The sequence below is a fragment of the Oryctolagus cuniculus genome, chromosome 13, assembly GCF_051225735.1.
Source record: "Oryctolagus cuniculus isolate XC-2025 breed Fujian yellow rabbit chromosome 13, ASM5122573v1, whole genome shotgun sequence".
NCBI lineage: Eukaryota > Metazoa > Chordata > Mammalia > Lagomorpha > Leporidae > Oryctolagus > Oryctolagus cuniculus.
In genome coordinates, this window is record NC_142879.1 from 44,786,168 (window position 1) to 44,814,164 (window position 27,997).

Here is a 27,997-nt window from a genome sequence, read left to right on the forward strand (position 1 = left end):
AAAATTTTTGCAAATGAAATAAAAACAAATAAGACCAGGCACTGTGTCACAGCAGATTAAGCCACCAATTGGGACGGCCATATCAGAGTACATGGTTCAAGTCCCAGCCACTCTGCTTCAGATCCAGCTTCTTCCTAATGTGACCATGGGAGGAAAGTGATGGTTCAACTAACTGAATCACTGATGGAGTTCTGGGTTCCCAGCTTCAGCAGGGCACAGCCTTAGCTGTTGTAGGCATTTAGGGAATGAACCAGTGGAAAGAAAAGCTCTAACACTCTGTTGCTCTGTCTTCCAAATAAGTAAAAATAAACTTTTGGAGAAGAAAAAAGAGCCTGATTTTATACTCTATCACAGAGCTCTACTTGCTCATGTTTCGGGGAAATCTAACCTTGCACTTTATTGTATGTCAACTCTCAGTCATGAAGTTTTAATTCCTAACATAGTTTTTAACAAGAGGTGTGGCTGCGATGGAATGTGTGCCACTCCTAAGCAGTTTTGCTTGATTTTTGCCTAACACTTCAGAAATTGGCTTAGAACCAACTTTTTATGTTAATGTCCCAGATTACAGGTTTGAAGACCATTTGGGCAGGATAAATTTGAATTCCAAACATTTGTGAAGTATGGAAACATAAGTTCTCAATTCAGATATACCTTTTTTTTTTTTTTCTGACTGATCTACACCCCAAGGTAAGAGCCACTTCCTAATTACTACCTTGTACTGATGCTGGATATTTCTCACTCTCTAGTGTTAACATTATTTGTTAAAACGGAATACCTTGGGGATGACGCTGTGGCTTGGTAAGCTAAGCCTTCACTTGAGGCACCAGCATCCCATATGGGTGCTGGTTCGTGTCCCAGCTACTCCTTTTCCAATCCGACTCTCTGCTCATGGCCTGAGAAAGCAGTGGAAGATGGTCCAAGTGCTTGGGGCCCTGCACTCACATGGGAGACAGAGAAGGAAGCTCCTGGCTTCGGATCAGCCCAGCAACGACCAATGCAGTCATCTGGGAAGTGAACCAGCAGATGGAAGACCTGTCTCTCTGCCTTTCAAATAAATAAAGCTTAAAAAAAACTTCAGGGGCCGGTGCCATGGTGCAGGTTAATCCTCTACCTGCAGTGCTGGCATCCCATATGGGCGCTGGTTCTAGTCTGGGCTGCTCCTCTTCTGATACAACTCTCTGCTATGGCCTGGGATAGCAGTGGAGGATGGCCCAAGTCCTTGGGACCCTGCACCCGCATGGGAGACCCGGAGGAGGCTCCGGGCTCCTGGCTCCTGGCCTTGGATCGGCGCAGCTCTGGCCGATGAGGCCATCTGGGGAGTGAACCAACGGAGGGAAGAACTCCCTCTCTCTCTGCCTCTCTTCTCTCTGTGTAACTCTGATTTCAAATAAAATCTTTTAAAAAAAAGTAAAAAAAAAAAAAGCTTTAAATTTAGAAGATCAACCACCTCCTTTTCTGTATCACCAATTCTGCAACATTAGCTCACTTGCTTACTATTCTGTCTTCAATTATTCTTCATTCCTGACCCCTACTTTACTTAGATTCTTAATCACTCAGTTATATATTCCATGGCCTATTTGGTGTTTTTCAAGTATTTAGAATTCTTAAATATATGTAGCAGAAACGTCTTCAAGTTATCTAGTTTACCATATTGCTGGAACTAAAAGACTGTAGAAGCACTTCCTAACTTGTCTCCACTTTGGCAATTCACCTTTTGAAAAAGTTTTTTGGGGGCCTGTGCTGTGGTGCAGTGGGTTAACGCCCAGGCCCGAAGCGCCAGCATCCCATATGGGTACCAGTTCTAGTCCCGGCTGCTCCACTTCCGATCCAGCTCCCTGCTATGGCCTGGGATAGCAGTAGAAGACGGCCAAGTCCTTGGGCCTCTGCACCCACGCAGTAGACTCAGAAGGAACTCCTAGTTTTGGAGCGGCGCAGTTCCAGCCATTGCAGCCAATTGGGGAGTGAACCAACAGATGGAAGACCTCTTTCTCTCTCTCTCTCTGCCTCTCCTCTCTCTGTGTAACTCTGACTCTCAAGTAAAAACAAATAAATCTTTAAAAAAAAAAAGTTTTTTGAAATTTTGACTATAACCTAAGAGCTATGCTAAAAATCATAAGCCACTAGGATACACACATATTTATTTATAGCAAACATTTTATGGAACTTGATTTTTCTGTGTGTAATGTCACATATTAGAAGCTTTACATTTTTCACAAATGGTCATAAAAAAAATCCCATTACAATGATTTTACAAACTACTAATGGGTCATGGTCTGCAAGTTTTATAAAACTACTGCTAGCATTATTTCTAAAACACAGATCTAATCACGACTCCAATAAAATTCCTTGGCTCTTATTTGTCTACTGAAGAAAAAATTCCCTAGTTAAAAAAAAAAAAAACAATCCTTTGACTTCACAGCCTGCCTCTCCTAGCTTCTTCAGTCTAATCTTACTCCACTCCTTGGAAAATCAATTCAGTAGCCAAATCTGATCACTTCTGTCCCATGCATTGTCATACCTTCATATCTCTACTTTTGCCCTTCCTCTATCTAGCATATCCTTGCCATCCCTGTCTTCCCACAAACCAAATTCCTACTCACTTTCAAGCTCAAATGAAATAGCAGCTGCTTGAAGAAAAATTTTTATCAATTTCCACTTATTCAGTCCTTCCTATTCTATGCTTCAATGGCATTTAATTTATCCCTCTGTGTAGCAATCATAACAGCCTGACTTGTACCAAAGTTCCCTGCCTGTAGATTGAACAATTATGCCTCATTCGTCTTTATAAACACCCTTAGATCTCGCAAAGAACAAATTCACAAAGTACATTTTGTGAAATAGAATCCTGTGGTGTTAATCAGAAAGTGCTCATGAAAATAATTCATGAGAGAAAAAGGTGAATTCTAGAATGGAGGACTGGATAGAAAAGAATTAGCAGGCCTCAACTTTTACCCTCTGAAAGGCCCACTTAAAGACTGGCTCTTGACTGGCATAGGGAAACTTAGATTTCAGGAGGGTTCCCACTATGAACTGGTAATAGTAATTCACTGTATCTAAATTATTATTTACAAACAACATGGCTTATAATACACAGTTTTCCTTCCAGGAATCTGGTATTTGGATAGATACCAGGCAGGGGGCGGCTACAGGATGAACCCAATGAAAGAATCCTCAGTGGAGTCTTTACGCGCTTAGAGGTTACACCGTTTCACAACTGTGTCACAACTTGACAATGGGGAAATCAAAGTGTCCCATGTGACTCCAGTGGAAGAGAACTCTGGGAGTCTGTATCTGGTTTACCCTGGACTTTGCCATATAAGCCTTTTTCCTTTGCTGATTATACCTCATAGCCATTTCTGGCTTCAGCCGGGCCAGCCGTGGCTATTCTAGCCATTTTGGGAAATAAACCAATGGATGAAGAAAGATTAGAATTAAAAACCAAGATCAGCAAGTTTTCTTTTAAAAAATATAAAAAATACAGACTCTGACCTGGTATTTTTTTTTCCTCAAGATTTATTTATTTGAAAGGCAGAGTTACATACAGAGGGAAAAGAGAGAGGCCTTCCATCCACTGTTTCACTTCCCCAAAAGGGCTGGGCTAGACTGAAGCCAGGAGCCTCTTCCGGGTCTCCCATGTGGGTGCAGGGGCCCAATCACTTGGGCCATCTTCTGCTGTTTTGCTGCTTTACCAGGTGCGTTAGCAGGAAGCTGGATTGGAAGTGGAAGAGCAGGCATGCGAGCCAGTGCCCATATGGGATGCCAGAGTTGCAGGCAGTGGCTTAACAGGCTATACTGCAATGCCTAACCCTAACTTGAAATTTCTTAAACTGTACATACTAACAGCTCTCCAACAAAGGAAGAGAATAAATAAAATACTGACATGTAATATTATTACATGCCAACCAAATATTTCTCTTTCAGGATTGTCATGTTTATTTAGTCAGTGCTCTCCAAATAATTCAATATTCTATTTCAAGTCCCCTATTACCTCATATACATAAACAGATTGCAACCTTGAAGTGACTGTTGAAGACTAAATATTTATATCCCCCTAAAATTCTTACATTGAAGCCCTAAACCCAATGTGCCTTTGGAAGGTGATTAGGTAGCAGAGTGGAGCCTCCAGAATTAGTTTAGTGTCTTATTAAAGGAGGACAGAGAGCTTGTTCACTTTCTGCAGTGTGAGAATACAGTAAGAGCTCAGTCATCTAGACTCTGGATGTAGACCTTACCGGAACACAACAGTGCTGGCACCATGTGGGACTTTCAGTCTCCAGAATCATGAGAACAAAGTGACTAAGACAGAACTGAAAACAGTGACAAGGCAACTGTGAAAGATACAAATCAGGAGGGAGAACAAAAGGCCAGACATGTGGTGCAACAGGTTAATCTACACCTGCAGAACACCGGTTCATGTCCTGACTGTTCTACTTCTGATCCATAAATAAAGCTTACCCCATGTTTTATGTATTTTAAAAATTATGTATGGGGCAGGCATTGCGGCGCAGCACATTAAGCTGCCACATGGGGTACTCATATCAAATATCAGCATGCAGGCTTGAATCCCAGTTCCTTCACTTGTGACCAGCTTCCTGTTAAATACGCTTGGGAGACAGCAAATGAAGGCTCAAGTACTTGGGTTCCTACCACCCACACAGGAAACCCAGATGGAGTTCCTGGCTCCTAGCTTCCATCTGGCCTGGCCCTGGCCATTGTGGCATGTAGGAAGGAAAATGGATCCCTTCCCCACCCCTCATCCCTTCTCTCTTCTCCGTCACTGTCTTTCAAATAAATAAAAAAAAAAAATCTTTAAACATTGTGTGATACTGAGCTACTAAAGCACACAGAGTAAGAAAATGTACTCCTTTCTCTAAAGCTTATTTAAATCTAAGGAGAAAAAAAGAACAAAGTATAAGAGGGAAACTCTATTTCCAATAAAACTAAGACACAACTACAATTACAATCCCAATAATGAAGAAAAGCTGCTTGGCACAGTGAAATTTAGACCAAATCTAGCTCAGCAGGGTTTGGATGTCTCTGACAAGAAGAACTCCTAGGAGGCTAATCAGACATTCATTAATTAGAACCAAGACTAGAGGTTTAACAGAAAAAAAATCAAAGAAGTCTTATCAGTGTCCTGCTCACAGCAGTAAGTCTGAGAGAGGAACTGGACTGTCAGAAACATCACAGTATCTTTTCTCTAACAAAACTGAATCAACTGCCTAGAAGCAGCTCAGGCAGAAGAAGGCAAGTAGTAACTAACTGCAGGTTCTGCTCTGAGTTAACTAAGCAGGGTTAAAGCTCCCATCAGTAAAGGCAGGTGCTTGAAGATTTCACAGAAAGGCCCAGTCTAGCAGCTCTGCCCACTGGGACTGGTGCGGTACCACCAGAAAAGACCCAATCAAATAATTCCTGAAGAAATGCCTGTGACTGGTCTCCAAGGATGTTTATTTACTATACCCTGGTCCACTCTTAATCTAACTGTGAAGTACAGTGTAACTGTTTCCATCTTATGAATGAAAAGTGAGGATTCCCTCAACATCAACATGGAACTCATGTATCAGTAATACCAAGGAAGAGATGAGCAAGCAAAAGGCAGATTACAAGGGCCCGCACTGTGGCACAGTAGGTTAATCCTCTGCCTGCAGCACCGGCATCCCATACAGGCACTGGTTCTAGTCCCAGCTGCTCCTCTTCAAATTCAGCTCTCTGTTATGGCCTGGGAAAGCAGAAGATGGCTCAAGTCCTTGGGCCCCTGCACCTACGTGGGAGACCCAGAAAAAGTTCCTGGCTCCTGGCTTTGGAGTGGCATAGCTCTGGCCATTGTGGCCATTTGGGAAGTGAACCAGTGGATGGAAGGCCTTTCTGTCTCTTGCTCTCACTCTCTGTAACTCTACCACTCAAATAAATAAAATCCTTTAAAAATTTTTTAAAAAGATTATAAAATGCATAGCCATAAAAAGGAGAAAAATTCAAATACATCTCAGCATTTCTAAAGAAACTAAAAGGATAAATCTTTAAAAGGAGATAAAAAAATTAACAAAAACATAAAACACAATGAAGGACCAGCTTTGTGGTGCCAGCATCACACACTAGAGTACCAGTATGAGTCTTAACCACTCTGTTTCTGATCTAGATCCCTGCTAATGTACCTAGGAAGAGAGCAGAGGATGGCCCAAGTGCTTGAGCCACTGGCAGTCATCCTGCATGGAATTCCTGGATCTACACTTTGGCCTGGTCCCAAACTATTTCAGCCATTTGGGGAGTAAACAAATAAATGGAAGATATCTGTTTTTCTGCCTTTCAAATAAATATTTTATAGATATTTTTCTAAAAAAAAAAAAGTAGCTAACAGAACTCAAAAAAACACAGGAAAGCAAAAACTGAAATTAGAAGTAAAGGGAATTGCTAACAATTAGTAACTATCCACAATCACCACGCACTATTCTAAGCACTGACTTAAGCCTCACAAAATCCTAATGAATAATTAGTATTTTTAATCCCCATTTTAGAAATGTGGAAAGCAAAGCACAGAGAAGACCAAGTATGTACTAAAGTAATGAAAAAAAAAGTCACTTTGGAAATATGCATGACTAAAACAAACATAAGACCTCCGAACAAATAATTCCATGTCATACCAATTTACACTATAGACATGTTTACCCAAGTCCACAAATATCCACTGCGACATTTTTTGTAATAATGAAAAGCAGAGAAAAACTAAATACCTTTCAATAGTGGGTTGAAAAATTAAAACTGAGCTCAAAGGTAAAGCATTCTACTTACATAGCAATTGAAAAAAATCAAAAAAATGGAAAGATGGCTATAACACGTATATTCTAAAATGAAAAGTAATTGTACGCTATATATCAACCTTTCTATTTTTTACAAATGTGTACAAATCAATGTACACAAGCATTCAAGTGTGCGGGTGTAAGCACAGAGACTGCACGTAAGAATTCACAATCAATGGTCAGAGAAACAGAATTGTGAGGTTATATGGAAGATGTCATGAAAAATTACTTTTACATTTATGTACAATTTTACAAGTTTGCCTTACTTTTATAAAGAAAAACTTAATTAAACTATCTATTAAAATTATAAATAAGGAATTTAACAGAGTAACAGTTGGTCAAATTCTGAACAGCAATGCATGTGCATCCATGTGAGGAGTATTGCCTCAAAAGACCTGGGACTATGATCTACTATAGTAGCTGACTGGTTCAAAACTAACAGAAAACAGAAATCAGATCAGTGACTGCCTTGTAGTATGGCACAGTACGAAAGAATTTTCTGGGGTGATGAAAACACTCCATACCTTGGATGGGTAGGTCTTGGCTTCACAGTTGTATCTATCTGGCAAAAACTCAGCAAACTTAGTATCTCCTCATTTCACTATGTAAATGTTGCTTTCAACGAAAAAAAAAAAAAAAAAAAAGAACAGGGGCCAGCACTGTGGCATAGCAGGTAAAGCCGCCTACAGTGCCAGCATCCCATATGGGCACCGGCTTGAGTCCTGGCTGCTCCACTTCCCAGCTCCCTTCTAGTATACCTGGGAAAGCAGTGGAAGATGGCCCAAGCAGTCAAGTCCCTGTACCCACATGGGAGACCCAGAAGCAGCTTCTGGCTCCTGGTTTCTGCCCAGATCTTGTGGCAATTTAGGGAGTGAGCCAATGGAAGACAGATCTCTAACTCTGCCTTTCAAATAATAAAATAAATCTTAAAAAAATAGACCGAGACCTACAACATAAATTTTTAAAATACAAAATTATACATGCTAATAGTAACAAATAAAACAAATATTACAAGTGAAAATCTCCTTTGACTTACCTATTTTCCCCCAACCTCCTCAATGTTAACCACTGTTAAGAGTTGGATTATATTTAGCTCTCAGACTTTTTTATAAATGCAAAATACATGAATGTGCAGTTGTATTTCTTGATTGCAAAAGAAATGTAATCACTCAGTATAACCAATTGTTTTTGGTATTTAACAACAGATCATGAATATCTTATCTTATTGGTACACATAATTCTTCCACCTTAAAGGTCAGAAAGTATTTTATTGTGCAGTAAATCATAATTCATGAAACCATTGCTCTACTGTTGACTACCAGGTTAAGACTTTAGCAAAGTGGCCAGCGCCACGGCTCACTAGGCTAATCCTCCGCCTAGCGGCGCCGGCACACCAGGTTCTAGTCCCGGTTGCCCCTCTTCCAGGCCAGCCCTCTGCTGTGGCCAGGGAGTGCAGTGGAGGATGGCCCAGGTGCTTGGGCCCTGCACCCCATGGGAGACCAGGAAAAGCACCTGGCTCCTGGCTCCTGCCATCGGATCAGCGCGGTGCGCTGGCCACAGCGTGCCGGCCGCAGCGGCCATTGGAGGGTGAACCAACGGCAAAGGAAGACCTTTCTCTCTGTCTCTCTCACTGTCCACTCTGCCTGTCAAAAAAAAAAAAAAAAAAAAAACTTTAGCAAAGTGTCATTTTTATTGCAACTCTTCATTTAAAAAACTATACCGTACTTAAGGATTTTAAAAATGTTCCTTGGGAATAAACTCACATTATAAAAATAAAGGCCTACTTTTCAATTTTCAAACATATGCCTTCAAAATGCATAACTGAGTAGAATAATGCCTGGCCCACAGTAATTTAACATAATTCTTGAACTACAAACAAAATTTTCAAACAGCAGCTACAAAAATAGGAAATAAACTGCTTATAAAAATAAATTTTGTTTCTTTCAGCTCAAAATAATTTGGGATTTCTTATGAGATTCCAGAGCTTAGAAATGAAATGAAGCTTCTCAGAAACTGAAAAAGAAACAATAGTCACTGAAATAAATGGACCTAAGATGCATTACTCTTGAGGTCCTTAGGCCCATTCATAGTCTTCTTTCGTAATATTTTCTATAACCGAGTATGAAGACAGCATTTATGAATTCCTATTTATCTATATAAAATTGCTATCAAGGACTTAGTCTGATCACCAAACAGTTAAAAAAAAACATATTTAGAACTTTGAAAATGAAATAATTACAAACCTAGGTCCAACAACTGGAATAAGTAAGACATCCTGGAGGTCTGGGTGTTGAAAGACAGGGACACTTAATCCATTAAACTGCTGTTAGAAATAAACATAAATAGAGAGGGTGGGAGAAGACAGAGGAGGGAAGGAAGGAGAAAGAGAATATCATTATAATCTGAGAACCGTACCTATGAACTATACTGAATCTATTCTCTTTGCATTAATATCACATTAATGGGAACACAGTATTAGATGGTTTAAAAACATAATTAGACAGCAATCAATATATTTCATAAATTTCCATTTGTGGAGCTTTTCAGTATCATTATCTACCAGAGCATGAGGCTTACTTTGGGGCACTTTCACTTTATTTCATGGAATAGTATAAAAAAATCATAAAGACCCTAAAACAGTGTTTTCTCTATAATTTAATTGTAATTTGATGCATACAGACTCCCTTGCGAGACTCAATTTTGCTTACTGTTGGCTTTATAAACACAAATCATGTTTACCTTAAGTGACTTTGCAAACATATATCCTATACAGAGTTACATGTAGTAGTCATTCAAGAAAAGCTTCTGAACAGAACATTAAAGATTGAGATTATTCAATATTACTTAATACACACTATCAACACTGGAAACCATGTCAGTTTTGGTGAGGGAAATAAATGCTTTTTGGCAGAGGTACAGGACTTTCAGTATCTTCAATCACAACTGGCTAGTCAGGTTAGATACGGTGCAGCACCAGTGCCATAGCTGCTGGCGCCAGCTCACAAAGGATCAGGAGAGCCACTGTGTGCACCTCTTCCTAATTCCACTGCCATGCTGGGGATGTGAAACTGACAGGTGAGTGGGAGTATGTGCAAGGTGGAAATCAGCAAACATGGCTGGGTTACTTTTTCTGCAAAGTGGTTTATACACAGAAATCATAAAGCTGCACAGTGGACTAGGTAACAGGGGCTGTATATCAGAAGTCAAGACTAAGAACTGGACATGAGTAAGTCTGTGCCGTGTAGGTTAGGGTTTATCAACTCAAGTTTCAGAAACTACATGAAAGAACAATAATACACATTTCATTTGTCCTGTAGTGTCCATACATCAATCTAGAAAAAACTTCCAAAATCAACTGCTTCATTTCTCAGTGTATAAAAAACTTCATGTTTTAGAACAGCAGATTTCTACCAACTGAACAGCTCTCTGGATTTCTTTCCAAGGATATTCAGACTACAACCACATCCAACAGGTAGCTAATAAGCAAACTGAAATATTAATTCCTCATTCAGTGAAAACCCTCCTGCCTTCACTTCCTCTTCCTCCCTCCCTTGATGTGACTGCCTTAAATATCAAGGACACTAGAGTTCTCCAAAAAGAACAACAATAATGAATTTTGTCATTTCTGTTTATAAGTTCTACTTGCTTTACGCTATAGAAATACTGTACACAGAAATTAATCCTTCTCAGTTCAAGGTTTTCTTCTTTACTTTTCTAATTTGAGTATGTTAAGGTGATACAGAAATAAAACTTGATAAAACCACCCACACACACACACACAAACTTTCTTACTATTTTTTTTTTTTTTTAAGATTTTGTTTGTTTGAGAGGTAGAGTTACAGAGAGGGAGTGACAGAGAAAAAAGTCTTCCTTCCACTGGTTCACACCCCTAAATGGTCTCAAGGGCCAGAACTAGGCCATTCTGAAATCAGGAGCCTCTTCTGGGTCTCCCAGGTAGGGTGCAGGGGCCCAAGGACTTGGGCCATCTTCTACTGCTTCCCCAGGCCATAGCAGAGAACTGGATCAGAAGTGGAGCAGCCAGAACTTGAACCAGCACCCATATGGGATGCTAGCACTGCAGGCGGCAACTTTACTCACTACACCACAGCACTGGCCCCCATAACTTATTTTAAGCTAAGCATATCATCTGCTTCATTTCTGCCCAAGCCCTTTTAAAAACAGCCTACTGGAACACAATCTAAAATTCACCCATATTTCAACATTCAATTCAATTATTTTTAATAAAGAAACTGTCCAGTTTTAGATCATTTCCATTAAAGTCCCTGGACCCCTGAATCCATGTGGGAGACCCATAGGAAGCTCCTGGCTTCCATCTGGACCAGCTCCAGCCGCTGTGGCCATTTAGGGAGTAAAGCAGCAGATGAAAGTTCTGTCTCTCCCTCTCTCTGTAACACTGCCTTTCCAATAAAACAAAATCTTTTAAAAGAAAAAAAAAATCAGAGGTATTTATTGGAGAAGGAAGAGGAAGGACAAGAGATCTTCCTTCCATCCACTGCTTCACTCCCCAGAAAGGCCACAACAGCCACGAACTCCATCCAGATCTGCCCCATGGGTGGCAGGGCCGAAGCACATGGACCATCTTTCACCACTTTCCCAACAGCACTGCCAGGAATCTGGACCAGAAGCAGACCAGCTGGGGTTCAAACCTGCTTTCAGAAATGGACTGCCAATATCCTAGGCAATGCCTTTACCCACTGTACCACAAAATTGACTTAATTTGTTTTTGAGGTTAATTTCTGTTGAGGCATGAATCAGTAGTTCATTACTTTCACTGCTGAATAATACTCTACTGCATGAATATACCACATATCTAGCATGAATTTATCAACATTTGAAGACTATTCCATTTTGGCTATTATGAATAATGCTGCTATAAACATTCTTCGTCAAGAATTTGTATGCACATATGGTTTCATTTTTTTCAAGTAGATACATTAAATTTTTTTGTTTAAATTTTTTCAAGATTAACAAACTTTTCCAAAGAGATTGTTATTTACATTCTCAATCATAATGTATGCAAGTTCTAGTCTGTCAACATTCTTGCCAATCAAATGAAATTTTCAATTGTTAAATTCCAATACGTGGTGCACAAATATTTGAGAACAAAGCACTTAGTCTTATATCACTAGGGACATCTTTTTAGGACACACATGAAGTCTGGAATGTGCAAAATCGAAGAAAATGTACAGTGTGGGGGCCGGCACTATGGCATAGAGGGTAAAGCCACTAAGCTGCGATGCCAGCATCCCAAATGGGTGCCAGTTCAATTCCCAGCTGCTCCAATTCCAGTACAGCTCCCTGCTAATACACCTGGGAAAGCAGCTGAGGATGGCCCAAGTGCTTTGGTCCCTGCACTTACCTTAGAGACCCAGAAGAAGTTCCTGGCTCCAGGCTTTGGCCTAGCCCAGTCCTGACTTTGGGGAGTAAACCAGCAAATGTAAGATCAATCTCAATCTCAATCTCTTTCTCTCTCTCTAGCTCTTCCAAATAAATAAAATAAATCTTTTAAAAAAAATTCTATAATCTAAAGCCTCCAAGTCCCTTTAATTTCCCATCTGATGCCTATAAACCAAACTCCCTTGTCAAATCTTAAACTTTAAGGAAAGGGACCAATACCTAGACTGATTCTGCCTGCCCAACCTACTTCATGAGATTTTCTAAACTCATTACCCTACTGGGATACTGGAATACCCAGGTTCAAGGAATAGCTTGTAGAAATGCAAAAAATCTGCTTCTGCCTTTATTACTGATCTTGTGATAGTCTCTGACATTTCCTTTCCATGACCTTTACACGGCTGTACTAAAGTCATCGTTGTTCTTGCTTTGAGGAACAGCTCATCTTTAGGCCTAATGTCATAACTCTAAGATTACTACTATCAAAAAGTAAAATCAGATTAATTTTTCTCCACATCTTATTTATTATACTAAATTTTGGCCTTATGCACTCAGGTATCATAGCTTGTTCTTCTTATTGCATGGTCATCTACTCACAACCTGAAATTTGTTAAGCACTTTTCTTAAGGATCATATGACAAATGCTCCAGAAACAAAATAAGAGTTGGGGCCAGTGCTATGGTGCAGCGGGTTAACGCCCTGGGCTGCAGTGCCAACATCCCATATGGAGGCTGGTTTGAGACCTGGTTGCTCCACTTCCAACCCAACTCTGCTGTGGACTGGGAAAGCAGCGGAGGATGGCTCAAGTCCTTGGGCCCCTGCACAGGTGTGGGAGACCCGGAAGAAGCTCCCAGCTCCTGGCTTTGGATCAGCGCAGCTGCAGCGCAGCACAGTTGCAGCCAACTGGGGAGTGAACCAGCAGATGGAAGATTTCTCTCTCTTTCTCTCTGTGTAATTCTTTAAAATAAATAAATGAATCTTAAAAAAAAAAATGAGAGTAAAGAAAAAGGGGTAAGTAAATCCATACCAGTGATAACTTCCAGAAACTGCTAAATGTTCTATCTATAGTAAACTGGTAACAGCCTCTGGCAAACAAATAGAAACCCCCTTAATCAGGCTTGCCTCTTGTTTTTAATTTATGTACAAATCAGATAAAAATAGGTCTGCTGACATGCACGAGTTACTTATCTTAAGAGATTTAATAACTATAATACACAATTTATGAGGTTCTCCCTCAGGCATCAATTTTCCTCCATCTTGAGTACTGTAGAAGAAAATTTCATTGAGTGTCTAAAACACAAAATGCACAGGTTTTTAAAACCAAGAAGATAATATAAGCATGATAACTCAAATATTATTTTTCTACTTGCAACTTATAAAATATTATTTTATAATACTGTTTTCACTTACAAAAGAAACATACTATCCCAGAACCATGTCACTGTTTGAAAACAAATGCTTTGTTTTAAAAATGTTATATTTATCTTGTTCTAATTTCCTGGTTTTATTAAAAGCAAGGTGCTTTCACATCTATTTCTTAACTCAAGCTTAATTAAAAATATAATCCTAGGGTAAGCATCATGGCATTCATGGATTAACCTGCTACCTGCAATGTCAGCATCCCACACGGGTGCCAGTTCATGTCCCAGTTGCTCCATTCCAATCCAGCTCTCTGCTAATGTGCCTGGGAAAGCAATGGAAATGGCTCAAGTGATTGGGCCCCTGCACCCAGGTGGGAGACCCAGAAGAAGCCCCTAGGCTTCTGGCTTCCGTTAGGCCCAGCCCCAGCAGTTTCAACCATTTGTGGAGTGAAGCAGTGGATCGAAGACAGCTCTCTCTTTCCACCTCTAACTCTGTCTTTCAAATAAATAAATATTTTTTAAAATTATACATATATATGTATATAAAATCCTATATGTCCTCAGCAGATACCTCCCTACCTCTGGGCCTATCTCAGATATACAGTATTCTCTATTTATTGTATGCTGCTTATTACAAAGTAACAGACTTTTAGGGTTAGAATTAATCTCTTTACATGTATTGTATATTTCTAATTTTATTTTCATTTTTACTTGAAAGGGAGAGCAAGAAAGAGAAACGATCCTTTTGCTGGCTCAACAATCAGGGCTGGGCCAGGCCAAAGCCAGGAATCTGGAATCTGAGCCTCCCAAGAACTCGATTCCTGGAAGCCATCACCAACGCTTACCAGAGTGTACACTAGCAGGAAACCAGATTGAGAGCAGAGGCCCCAGGACCTGAACCAGGGACTCTGATATGGGATGCAGGCATCCCATGTGGCAATTTTAGCAGCTGCACCAAATGTCCTCCCCATCAACTGTATTTTAATGAAACAACTAACACCTCAGGGAATTAGCAACCTATCTTAAAAATAAACAAACAATAAATTCAGAATCAGAAGTGGGAGGTTTAAGTTCCAGCATTAACACTTACTATGTAACCTCAAGATACCTAAGATTCATGATTCTCAAAATTCCTCATTTGTAACACTGGAATATTCTATCATTCACAGGATTTCAATAGGAGTGATATGAGATTGTAGAGATGTAGTTTTCTATAAAGTGAAACAAAAAACTTGCACAAACCTTCTGAAGTTCATCATGTAACAGATTTTTCACACACTGTATGGAGGCTAGATGTGTATTCACTCTAACTGTTGTGAATGATGGAGGGTGCGACAGGCGATTTAAAAGGGTTTCAAACTTCCTTTCTGCTTCTTGTTTACCTGAAGTAGATACAACCTGAAAAAAACAAGTTAATGTTTTCATTTCTAAAACTAAGAATATTCAGAATACACTTACGTGTTTCTTCTACGTCATACAGTGTCTTTAAGCAATTTGCTCCTTCTCTTTCATTTTGCTATATTGTTTATGTGTTCACACCACTAAGAGAATGGTAATACTTCACAGGGTTGTTGGGTTTAATTGTGGTAATAAATACCTAACAAAGCTTAACATAAAGGGCTTAGAAAAACACTGCCTCAACCTAAACTGTTGGTATCGGCAACATTTATTCACATCCATGGAGGATTTCACTTTACTCACATACAAAGCATAAACTGTTACAGCACTTCTGTTGCACCACTTACTTGCTAAAATTATATCCCCAGCCAAACTGGCTGGTAGCCTTTTAAAATACCAGTATTAGTAGAATAATTAACACTGATATTCTATTATCCAAACATCCTCCAGAACATTAGCTTAACATGGTATTATTAAATGTAACAAATAGTTAACAGTCCAAAAAAGAGTAGGTATGTCACAAATGAACGTATAGACTCAAAACAACCAGGTTCCCTCCTAATTAACCAAAGCTTTTCATGGCACGCATTCCCCTCCTCCTCATTTTGGCATTTTTTACTATACCCCTCCTCACAGAGTTCATAAACTACTGACCAGCCTACCAAGCCACTAGTCTTACAGCGGTCATATTTTCTTTCTCAAGGTTTCATTTTATCAAAAAGTAGTTCCCTTCAACACTTTTTACAAAACATGGTTTTTCTTTCCTTAAAATCATACTGTTGGTTGGTTGGAGACAGGTGGTGTCAAAAGGTATTTGGAACTTATTTTAGTAAAACAATGTTCATTTTTAAAATTGGTGGAGGAAAAAAAAACTGTCAATACCATACTTCTCTTACTTTATGCCTTAAAATAGAGAAGAGGTTTTCTCTTTCTATACAGTTTAGTCCCTTAATATAGTATTTGTAAATAAATGTAGAAGCCAAATCTAAATGCCATGGCTTCAATATTAAAAATTTAAGTAGCTCTGAATAAAAAGCGGTTGCGGGGGGGGCGGGGAAGTTGCGTGGAGGCAACCTGGTAAATGGACTAGAGCACAAGTCTTGCAATGCAAGACAATCAGTGTGCACTGAGGACTTTGACACTAGGCACGGCCTGCAGCAGACAACTATTTTTGAGGATTTACACTTTAGTGACGCCGGTTGCTTTCCCTCACTTTAACACCCCAAAACCACCTTGTATCCGAAACCATTATCAATTCACTCCAAGCACTGGAACTGAGTCTGAGGTTCTAAACCTGTGTGCTTTGTTTAAACTGCTCCTGAGCTATGTGCTACAGACTTCGATAACAGCGGTCTCGATTTGAACAAAAACTGGAAAAAAAAAAAAAAAAAAAAAAAAAAAAAAAAAAAAGATTCTGAAGAATACGAAAAGGCCTGCAAGTCACTTTCATATTTCTCTAGAATGCGTAAAGTTGAGTTTTTGCAAATAGTTTTATCTGACCTACCTCCTTATTCAAAAAGCCCTCTTTAAGATAATGTTCAACCTCAGGTCTCAAAGATATTTTAGGGAAAACAGACATTTTCCTCTTGTTAGTCTTCCTGCAAGAAAAAAACGCTCGTTCTTTCCAAACTACAGAGTCTTGACAGTGAGCAGCCAAAACGCCAAGCCCACCAGCACGCCAGGAAATCGCTCCGCTCCCTCCAAGTTACATTCGGTGAGGCGGGGGAACGTGGGATTCGAAGCGGCTTCCTCGCCTCCACTCCACCCGTCTGGTCCGCTGGAAATTCTCACTGAAATCACTGGAAGGCGCTGCCCCACCAAGAACAACAGCAACAACAACAAAAACCACACAGGCCTAGAGACAGAATCCCTAACGAACCGGACAATTTCCCCAAACCAGAGAGAACCTCGCCTGATTGTTTCAGCCTTACATCCTAACTTACAAACCCGCGCCCACGATTTCTGTGCGGAGAGCCGCTTCCGCCTTGCGTCACTTCCGGCATTCGGCCCACCCCCTCACCTCCCACTCCTCCAATCCGCAGCCACAAAGAGCGGCTCGGTCGCTCCGCCGAAGGACCCCAGCTCGGCCGGCTGCGCCCTCCCCCGAGCCGGGTCAGGGGTCCTTTGGTAGGGAGGGACTTCCGGCCTGCTGCGCTAACAAATCCAGGTCCCGCAGGCCGGTGGAATCCTGGAGAAATGATTTGCGTGGGTTGAATGGAAGACGTTGCTGGCTTGAGTGAGGAGAGGGCCCCAATTAGCCGCTCCCTGGATAACCAGAGTTTATTTGGAGGCATCAGTGACGTTTGATTTCATGAAATTGCTCCTTTAAGTCATAGAGATCTGACTTCAATTATGAATAAACAAATCAATTCATGTTTTTGAAAGCTTTACTGCTGTGTTAATATCCATAAATACTCGGGTAAAAACTTAAAATCCATGGGGAATGTCACGATGACTTTAGAAGGTAAGCACAAGCAGCAGCTTTAACCACCATAGCCAATGCTAACCCTTCACTAAACATTATTGTAATGACAATTATGTTGAAAAGGTCTCTTGATGTTCTGAAGTTTGGTCCAACTGTGATTCTTGTATCACAGTTGACGTGCTTTAGAGCTCGGGAGACCCCTTGGCATAATCTTTTTTGGTCACAAATGACATCTCATAATCAAATGGAAAATATTCAATGAAAGAAGGTACCTAACCAAAGTCACTATGCCCTCTTGATTGAACAGGAGAGTAAAAAATAGTTCTGTCTCCTTGAATGAGTGGTTTTTGCACAGTACACCATGGTCACTTACACATCAATGTCTGGAAGAATATTTTTTCTTAAGTCAATTTTCACAAGGGTTTCTTAAAGTACATTTTCTCTAATACACCAACTCCACCAGGTTCTGAGGAATATATTGTAACATATGGCCATTATGATGCACAACCACCCTGCAAAGTGTTTCTCACTCTGTTTTAAAGATAAGTAAAGCAAGGCTTCCAGAATTTAAATTACTTCCAAGCTTTCACAAAAACGATACTGAAGATAAAGGACATAGTAATTTGTATTCTAAATCCAATACCTGTGGTCCCACCATAGCATATATTTTTTAAAGATTTATTTATTTATTTATTTATTTGAAAGAGTTACACAGAGAAAGAGAGACAGCGAGAGAGGTCTTTCATCCGCTGGGCCTATCCAGAGCCAGAAGTTTCTACCAGGTCTCCCACATGGGTGCAGGGTATCAATGACTTGGGCCATCTTTCACTGCTTTCCCATGCCATAGCAGAATGCTGGATCAGAAGTGGAGCAGCCAGGTCTCGAACCGGCGCCCATATGGGATGCTGGCACTGCAGGCAGCATCTTTACCTTTACCTTTACAGCACCGGCCCAGCATATTTCTTCAAATAATTCATGGGATTCTTCTATGGCTAAACTATCTGAAGTAGTGTAGGAATTACCAAAGCAAATTGTCACCTTGACTTTGCTGTGACCCATAGCACCAATAATGGTTGGAATCTATATGTAAGAGATAAAGAGAGAAAGGAACAAGTTGAACTATATTGTAAACCCCATGAAGGTAAAGACTATCTCACCACTGGATATCACTGCATAACACATAATACAAATATGTATTGACTGAGTAAATGAAAAGATAAATGAACATCTTTATATAATAGAGAAAATGTTGATGAAGCCAATATTTGCCAGAAATTTTTCATTGTTCAGCACATGTGGACAGTATGTTTAGACCACTCTTTTTTTAAAAAAGATTTATTTATTTATTTGAAATGCAGAGTGACAGAGAGGGAGAGGCAGAAACAGACAGATCCTTTGATCTACTGGTTCACTCCCCATAGCTTAGGCAGGGCCAGGCCAAATCCGAGAGCATCAACTACGTCTGGGTCTGCTTTCCCAGGCACTGTAGCAGGGAGCTGGATTGAAAGCAGAGCAGCCAGGACTCGAACCTGTGTTCCTATGGGATACCAGCAATGCAGTGGCTTAATCTACTAAACCACAACACTGACCCGTAGATAACTCTAAACTTGAAGTTTTTTTTTTTTTATAGAAGTTATTTATTTATTTGAAAGAGTTACAGAGAGGGGGACCGAGTGATCTTCCACCCTCTAGTTTACTCCCCAAGTGGCCTTAACAGCCAAGGCTGAGCCAGACCAAAGACAGGAGCCAGGAAGATCATCTGAGTCTCCTTTGTGGGCAGCAGGGGCCTAAGTACTTGCACCATCTTCAACTGCTTTTCCCAGGCCATTGGCAGGGAGCTGGATCAGATGTGAAGCAGCTGGGATACAAACTGTCATCCATATGGGATGCCAACTGCACAAGCAGCAGCTTTAACCACCATAGCCAATGCTAACCCTTCACTAGACATTATTGTAATGACAGTTATGTTGAAAAGGTCTCTTGATGTTCTGAAGTTTGGTCCAAGAAAAATATAAATCTGAATTTGGCATACCAGATATTCATTTTCTAAGCAAAAGAAGGCCCCAATAGGAACACATTAATGTGAGTTTTTAAATCTATGCATTCTTGGCCGGCGCCATGGCTCACTAGGCCAATCCTCCGCCTGCGGCGCCGGCACACCGGGTTCTAGACCTGGTCAGGGCACCGGATTCTGTCCCGGTTGCTCCTTTTCCAGTCCACTCTCTGCTGTGGCCCGAGAAGGCAGTGGAGGATGGCCCAAGTGCTTGGGCCCTGCACCCACATGGGAGATCAGGAGGAAGCACCTGGCTCCTGGCTTCAGATCAGCACAGCGCGCCCTGTAGCAGCCATTTGGGGGGTGAACCAATGGAAAAAGGAAGACCTTTCTCTCTGTCTCTCTCTCTCTCACTGTCTTACTCTGCCTGTCAAAAAAAAAAAAAAAAAGAATAAATCTATGCATTCTTAATAGGGGTGGAGGAAATTGAGAGGGTATGATAAAATCTTAGATATAATCTTAGGAGCCACTGCTGTGGCATAGTAAGCTAAGCCTCAGTTCATGTCACAGCTGCTCATCTTCTGATCCAACTCTCTGCTACAGCTTGGGAAGGCAGTGGAGGATGGCCCAAGTGCTTGGGCCCCTGCACCCACATGAGAGACCCGGAGAAACTCCAGGTTCCTAGCTTTCCATTGGCCCAGCTCCGGTTGTTGTGGCCATTTGGGGAGTGAACCAGTGGATCAAAGACCTTTGTGTCTTTCCCACTGTCTGTAACTCTACTTCTCAAATAAATAAATAAAATCTTGTGGCACTGAGAAACTAACTGTATGGATGGGGGGGGGTCACGATTTCGCTGTGGCACAGTGACAAAGTAGGTGAAGCCTCTGCCTGCAGCGCCAGCATCTCCAGCATCCTATATTGGCACCTATTCAGGGCCCAGCTGCTCCACTTCCAACCCAGCTTCCTGTTAATGCGCCTGGGAAAGCATTGAAAGATGGCTCAAGTAGTTGGGCCCCAGTACCAACAAGGGAGAGCCGGATGAAAACCTTGGCTCCTGGCCTCCTCCTGGCCCAGCCCTGGATGTTGCAGCCATTTGGAGGAGTTAACCAGTGCCTCTATCTCTCAAATAAATAAATAAATCTTTAAAAAAAGAAAAAGAAAAACTAACTATACCTAAAAAATATTATTCCTTAGCTTTAAATTTCATGGTGGGGGTATGGAAGGATTAGGGAAAAAGTAGACTCCTTCAGGGGATGATAATTTTAACAGGTTGTAAGACATTTACTTAGGTAGTCACTTTCTACCAATACAAAAGAAATTTATATCTAATATTCACTTTTTGTATTCTTTCAGATGAACTTTTTAGTTCTTCTATTACAACCATGCTTCTTTTTATATCTCAAAAATGTTACTTCAGATTGATCCTAGGACAACAGTCTTAATACTGGCTCTGGCTATCTCAAGGAATTAGTTTCCTCCTGATTTCAATCCAATTAGGTTCCATAATGATAACATAGCCCATTAACCCATGAATTTAATCTGATGTCAGGATATTTCCGGTCTAAGATTCTTGGATTTCTTTGGCTTTATTTGAGGTGCTGTAGGTTATGACATAAGTTTCTAGAATGTAAAGCTATCAATGAACATCAAACAATTAAAACATTTTGAATGGATTCATCTTTATTTAGAAATAATAATGTGTGTGTTTATGTAATATATATACCTCACCTAGAACTTTCCATTTTCTGTGCTACACTTAACGGAATGTTCTTAGAACATATGGGAGAAGAGAATTTCCTATTAAATCTATTAATTCCCTCTTTAAACTGACTGAGATAAAAATCACACTGGACATTATTTTAAAGGTTGAGGAGAGGTATTTTTTTTTTTTTTTTAGCATAGAGTAACCTTCATTCCTAGCTGGCAGAACACACTGTCCCTTGGACTCTTGGTCCAAGCCAGGCAGAAATTGATCTCAGCTAATTGAGTAATAAATTGAATTCAATTACAGCTGTATCCAATTTTTTCAAGTAGTCTATGAAGTTAGTATATAATAGTGCCTTTGAAGAAACAGTAGATGTGGCTCTGTTCTTAAAATTCCCTAAGTTGTTGGCATTTCTCTTTCTATAAATCTCAGGTTTGGGGCTGGCGCTGTGGTGCAGTAGGCTAAGCCACTACCTGCGGCATCAGCATCACATATGGGATTGGTTCTTGTCCTGGCTGCTCCTCTTCTGATCCAGCTCTCTGCTAATGGCCTGGGAAGGCAGTGGAAAATGGCCCAAGAGCTTGGGCCCCTGCACTCACGTGGGAGACTTGGAAGAAGCTCCTGGCTCCTGGCTTTGGATGAGCCTAGCTCCAGCTGTTACCGCCATTTAGGGAGTGAGCCAGTGGATGGAAGACCTACCTCTCACTCTTTCTCTCTTTCTCTCCTCTGTCTGTAACTCTGCTTCTCAAATAAATAACTCAATATTTTTTAAAAAAATCTCAGGTACTTTGTTTTGTAATGAGCATAGCACTTGTATTTCGCTGAACTGGACAGATATTTCTGGGATTCCATTTTAATTAAAACAAGTTATTTCCAATTACAACTTAAGAAAATGTTATAGTCTTAATGACAGTATCCTGTTCCTTTTTATGAATTTTGTCTTTTTCATGATTTCAAAATATATCTATTTTCAAATAGCACTATGCCATTGCCTCTTTTGGATCAAGGGCTACACTAAAATTAACTGAAAAAAAAAACTAAACTAAAAGTGGTGTTTTAAGAAAGAACCTCAAGGCTGGCATCATGGTATAGTGGGTTAAGTTGTGGCTTGGAAAGCCAGCATCCCATATGGGTACTGGCTCAATTTCTGGTTGTTCCACTTCCAATCAAGCTCCCTGCTGATGACCTGGGAAAGCAAGGGAAGTGCTTTGGGCCCCTGCCACCCATGTGGGACACCTGGAAGAAGTCCCTGGCTTTAGTGGCCATTTGGGGAATGAACCAGTGGATGGAAGATCTCTCCTTCTGTCTCTCCTAACTTTGCCTTTCAAATAAATACTTTTTTAAAAAATGTATTATAGAATCTTGTTCATTTTTAATAATAAATCTAGGACTAGAAATATCCCATTAAGCCTCTAAATATATGGACAGAAAATCATATTTATAGTCCAACTGAGGTCAAGTAAGTTTAGTTTGCATAGTCTCAGTGCATCCTTTTTTTTCCATATGGGAGGTTGAAACTTGCCTTTATTATCATAAAGCTAAAGCATATTATTCTGCATTTAAATCTTAAATGGTCGTTGAACCATTGCACTAGGATGGCATGGTAAGTCATACACTTTTATTTGTACAGGTAGCTTGGCATGTAAAAAGACCACGCTAACAGAGTTAAAAATCCTACCTACCTCCTGACCTAACTGCAGACCTTATCTTATTTTATTTTTATTATTATTTATTTGAAAAACAGAGTTACAGGGAGAGGTAGAGCCAGAGAGAGAGGTCTTCCATTCTGATGGTTCACTCCCCAGATGACCGAAACGGCCAGAACTGAGCTGATCCGAAGCCAGGAGCCAGGATCTTCTTCCGGGTCTCCCACGAGAGTGCAGGGGCCCAGGGACTTGGGTCAGCTTCTACTGCTTTCCCAGGCCATAGCAGAGAGATGGATCAGAAGAGGAACAGCCGGGACCGGTGCCCTTATGGGATGCCCTTGCTGCAGGCTGGGGCTTTAACCTGCTGTGCCACTGCCGACCTTTTCAATTACACTGGCTCCATCAACTTATTTCAAGTACAATGCTTCCTCTCATTCAGCCTTTGAAGCTTTTCAATTTTTTAGAACCTAATCATACAAAATGGAGTTGAAATGACTGTGCAGCAAATTGGCTTTGTACCGATTTACTTTATATATTCGAAAGGTAGAGACAAGCAGATCTTCCTTGTGCTGGTTTGCTCCCCAGTTGCTCCTAACAGCTCTGCCTGGGTCAAACTTGCGCCAGGAGCCAGGAACTCCATTTAGGTCTCCCACGTGGGTGTCTGGTACTCAACTATTTGAGCCATCACCTACTGCATCCCAGGGTGTGCATGATGAGCAGGAAGCTGAAATTGGGAAAAACTGACATCGGTATCAGGACCTGTGTTAGCCGTCACAAACTGGTATCAGGACTTGTGTTAGCCGGCACAAACTTCGCCGGAGGGCGGGCAAGGAAGCAGGAGCAGCGAATCCTATTAGGATGGGGGTGGAGCTTGACCACAGAGATTGGACCTCGTGGCCACCTGGCTAAAACTGCACCAGTTTCCTAACAACCTGGATTCGAAACCACACACTCTGATAACATACTTGGTGCTTAGCAAAGCTAGGGGAAGGGAGCCTTAATAAATCACATAACTGAACTCTGTAGTTACAGGTTATTTTATGGGTCGCCTCCCAATAAATTCTTTACAGAATTATGAGTCATAGCAAGACCCCAAGCTATGACTCCACCCTGTGAGACCAGAAAGCATTTATGAAAGAAATCCCACTTCGGTGCAGCAACAGGACAACGGTGGTTGGTCAGGCTGGGAAGCTGTCGTTTCTCCCTCCTTTTAAGAGTCTCGGCACGCAGCTGCCAGAGAGCAGAGACACGCAATAGCAGGACCAGGAAACATTTCAGAAGAGCGATGAATGGGAACCCGCACCAAAGGAAATTTCCAAAAACACACCACCCACCGGAAGTGAAGCCGGAGGAAACGCCACGTCGAAGGCGCGGGTTTACGTAAGCGTGCAACGTCACGCGCCGTCCTTCCGGCGATGGGTGGTCCGGAACCAGGAGGGGAGGCGGAGCGGAGGCGGGGCTTGGGACTGGAAGAGATTTTGGTGGGTAGGTGGGTTCAGACCAAGGGGACTACGGGTCGGCGTTGGGCTCATTGGGCTCGGAACAAAGGACTAGCTGGTGGAGACTCGGCGCAGCACCTTCGGACCGGTAACTGAGCTGCGGGTCGGGGACTGTCGACCGACCAGTGCTGTCACCGCGCGGTCTCGGTCGGCTTCTCCTTGGTTCCGGACAGGCAGCGTCGCGTTGGGGGGCCCGGCGCAGCGGCACCTGCTGCTGAGGGAACCCCCACGGCCCGCCCAGGTGCTCATGATGGGGCTGATCTTCGCTAAGCTGTGGAGCCTCTTCTGTAACCAAGGTGAGAGGATGGAGCTGCGCCGCGGTTCGAAACCGAGGCAGCGATGCGACTGCCCTAGGGGACAGCGGAGGCAGGGCTCTGGGCAGCTCGGGGCGTTCTGAGACCCCGAGAACGGACGTAGTCGAGGGGGCGGGGAGAAACTCGGTGTTTCAGACCGTGAGAATGTGCAGAAGAGACGTGCTCTGCGCGGTCAAAGGGGAAGTCCGAAGAGAGGCTTTTGGTGACCCAGAATCCAAACTGGGAATTTGGAATATTAGCCAAGCGGAGCGGAAAACCCCTGAAGTTGCCTGCAGGCATTTCCAGGGCCCTCTCCGTCCTTAATTAAGCATCCTTGGGTCTGTCAGGGTGAGTGTCCGCTCAGGAACCGAAAACTTTTCTTTTTATACTGGTGTTGCTTTGTTTTCCGCCCTGCCCTTCAAAGCCAGTGCACCTTCCTCCTCTCTCTTATTTCTCTGGCTTTCTAGGACTCGAGAATGAGTTCTATTCAGAAACAGGGTTTCCGGACAATTTCATCCTACACCCTTTCTTTTCGTAGGCGTAAAAAAAAAATGCTTTCGGTTGTGTGGAAGATGTTACGTGTCCGCCGTTGGTGTTGAACAGGTTGTGAGGCACTAAACTTGCAGGTCCAAAGAGCCAAGAAGTTGTAAAACCTGTTCTGAGTCAGCAGCAGATGTGATCTGGAGAGAGAAAATACTCACACACAAAAGGGGCGGGCAATAAGGTTTTAAGCATTTTTTTTTAATGGAATGATCTCCTAGTAATTGAAACTAGTTTTGAAATTCAGTTGGTTTCATTTTCCCTTTTATACCCTTACGTGATTTGTAAACCTGGTATATTTTTAGAGTGACACCAATTTGTTACTGCTAGTGTGCTTATCATTTTTTCTGGATTTAAGAAGTGGTGAAGAAAATGGATGGCTGTAATTCATTTGTTCTGCAGATTGATAACACTATAAAATAGTATCTTTTGAGGTTATAAAAAAGACACATGCATACACTTGGCAAATGTATATGCATATGCTCCTATGCAGTTACCACAAATAAATAGCACTTTTCAGGAGGTTTCAGTGTAGCCAGTTTATTTAACTCCTTGTGGAGATTTTCTGTAAGTTTAAATTTACTACATCGTTGTCATTTTTATCAGTTTATGTTTTCTGGTCTTGTTACATAAGTTCATAATGTAAAGCAGCATTTTGAAACATGAAGATTAATCCAGTAATCACCTGTTTATTGTTCCCTGGAACTTAAGAAATAAAACATAACCGAAGTAGCTGGTTCTCCCTATGTACCCCATGTCATTCCTCTTTTCCCTTTTCTGTTTTATTACTACTCTATCTTCTGTCGTTTGAAGTTTCCTTAATTAAAACTAAAGGAAATAACAGATGCTAAGGGAAAATTTGTCAGATTGTGACAAATTCATGAGCTACTTTTATAGCTGCTTAATTATTCAGATCTCCTAAATCCCCGTTTCTACTTAGAATTTTCTTTCCCTTTCCCTTTCATGTTGCAAGTGTTTGATGATTAATATGTTCTGTTAGTCTCATTGATTCCTGCAACATGTACTCATGGGAGATACAAAAAACTAAAAATAAACAAAAAAGATACATAGTTTCCTTGCTCTGGAAGTATTAAAAGATTACTAAATGAGATAAACGTTAAAAAATGCAGTGAGGTAAATTATTGATCAGATATATGTGAAAATACAGTGATCACACACACACAAAATCACAAGTGACTAATTTTTTGTAGGTGCTTACTGGAGGACTGCAGTTTGGGGTAGACTTGGACCTGAAAGATGAGTTGGAGTTCATCCAGGCATAGCAGGAGATTGAGTACAAGAGTCATGCTCTCTAGACAGAAGGACTAACATGCAGAGGGATTAATTTGGTTGATGAATTTGAGGTAGCAGAAACTAGTTACTTTGTGCAGTATCTTAGTTTGCTTGTTGCCAAGTTAGAGAAGAGGTTGGAGAGGTAGCCAGCAGAACCAGATCACAGAGGGTTTGTGGTATCTGCTGGGACATTAGACTGCAGAGCAAGCAGTTAGAACCTTTGAAGAGCAGTCAGTGGCATTTTTTTTTAATGGAAGGAATAATATGATCAGATTCATATCTTAGAGTGTATTTTTGTTTTCTATATGAACAGAATTAACTGCCAGTCTCAGTATTTTTCCATTTCCACAGCTATACACTTCTAATTGAGAAGTACCCAATTCTGGTTACCATTTAGAATAATATGTCCATTGCCCCACCTGACACCAGTTAAATCAGAATGAGGTAAGGTGGCCTGTGCATCAGTGCCAAGATGATTAAAATGGGCAACTAGTATTAAGAACTATTAATCTCAGGGCCGGCGCTGTGGCGCAGTAGGTTAATCCTCCGCCTGTGGCGCCGGCATCCCATGTGGGTGCCAGGTTCTAGTCCCAGTTGCTCCTCTTCCAGTCCAGCTCTCTGTTGTGGCCTGGGAGGGCAGTGGAGGATGGCCCAAGTGCTTGGGCCCCTGCACCCATGTGGGCGACCTGGAAGAGGCTCCTGGCTCCTGGTTTTGGATAGGCACAGCTCCGGCCGTTTCGGCCATTTGGGGAGTGAACCAGCCGATGGAAGACCTTTCTCCCTGCTCTCCCTCTCACTGTCTGTAACTGTACCTCTCAAATAAATAAATAAAAAATCTTTAAAAAGAAGAACTATTAATTTCTTTACGTACTTCTTTGTCTTAACTTTCTTTCAATTTTATCTTACTCTTACCACTTGTTTTGTTTCGTTGTGTAACATTTTAGAACCCAGGCATTTTCTCAGAAATTGGAGATCTTTCTGGGAATAAGCATACTAAGGCATGTATTGTCTAGGTACAACAATTTGAAAATATATTATTAAGCCTGCAATTTTGTATTGTTTAATGTTAAGCCAGAAGACTGATTACTTCTATATAATTATCATTGAAGGAAACAATTTTAAAATCTGATTGCCGGCCAGCGCCGCGGCTCACTAGGCTAATCCTCCGCCTTGCGGTGCTGGCACACCGGGTTCTAGTCGCGGTCGGGGCGCCGGATTCTGTCCCGGTTGCCCCTCTTCCAGGCCAGTTCTCTGCTGTGGCCCCGGGAGTGCAGTGGAGGATGGCCCAAGTGCTTGGGCCCTGCACCCCATGGGAGACCAGGATAAGTACCTGGCTCCTGCCATCCGATCAGCGCAGTGCGCTGGCCGCGGCGGCCATTGGAAGGTGAACCAATGGCAAAGGAAGACCTTTCTCTGTCTCTCTCTCTCACTGTCCACTCTGCCTGTCCCCCCCAAAAAAAAAAATCTGATTGCCTTTGCAAATATTATTTTATATAGCTGTGTGGTTGTATACATGAGTTTCTATAAATATGCACAGGAATCTTTAAGTTCACAAATAAAGTTGTATATTCCTTTTTTTTAAAATTATTTATTGTTTAGCTCTCATAGCCATGGTCTTCTTTTTTTTTTTTAAAG

The 27,997-nt window shown here is 41.4% G+C and overlaps 2 protein-coding genes and 1 long non-coding RNA gene across 17 annotated transcripts in view; 1 reads left to right on the forward strand and 2 right to left on the reverse strand.

The window, feature by feature from the left end:
• NSUN6 (NOP2/Sun RNA methyltransferase 6) overlaps positions 1-17,109 on the reverse strand; it is a 69,945-nt gene extending 52,836 nt beyond the window's left edge. For 2 of the 14 annotated variants that reach the window (XR_016218920.1, XM_070055469.2), the window contains exons 1-3: positions 16,912-16,988; positions 14,813-14,968; positions 9,038-9,117 (exon numbers count right to left, since the gene is read on the reverse strand). Coding sequence is in view for 10 of the 14 variants with exons in the window: in XM_070055469.2 (XP_069911570.2) it covers positions 9,038-9,117; positions 14,813-14,968; positions 16,912-16,971 (296 nt within the window). In the remaining 4 variants the exon portion in view is untranslated. Of the gene's footprint in view, positions 1-9,037; positions 9,118-13,815; positions 13,894-14,812; positions 14,969-16,472; positions 16,567-16,911 lie in introns of all 14 variants that reach the window. The other 12 variants (XR_016218919.1, XM_089311510.1, XM_089311507.1 and 9 more) reach the window with 12 other exon arrangements.
• Positions 17,110-23,244: 6,135 nt separating this feature from the next.
• LOC149122574 (uncharacterized) lies at positions 23,245-24,070 on the reverse strand. The gene is made up of 2 exons (XR_016218922.1): positions 23,885-24,070; positions 23,245-23,461 (listed from the first exon to the last, which is right to left on the reverse strand). It is a non-coding gene; the product is annotated as an uncharacterized LOC149122574 (long non-coding RNA).
• ARL5B (ARF like GTPase 5B) overlaps positions 23,967-27,997 on the forward strand; it is a 30,484-nt gene continuing 26,453 nt past the window's right edge. Inside the window, exon 1 of one of the 2 annotated variants that reach the window (XM_008268289.5) lies at positions 23,967-24,532. In XM_008268289.5, coding sequence (XP_008266511.1) covers positions 24,484-24,532 — 49 coding nt within the window. In that variant the 5' untranslated portion in view covers positions 23,967-24,483. Of the gene's footprint in view, positions 24,533-24,663; positions 24,878-27,997 lie in introns of those variants that run through there. The other variant, XM_051820627.3, reaches the window with a different exon arrangement.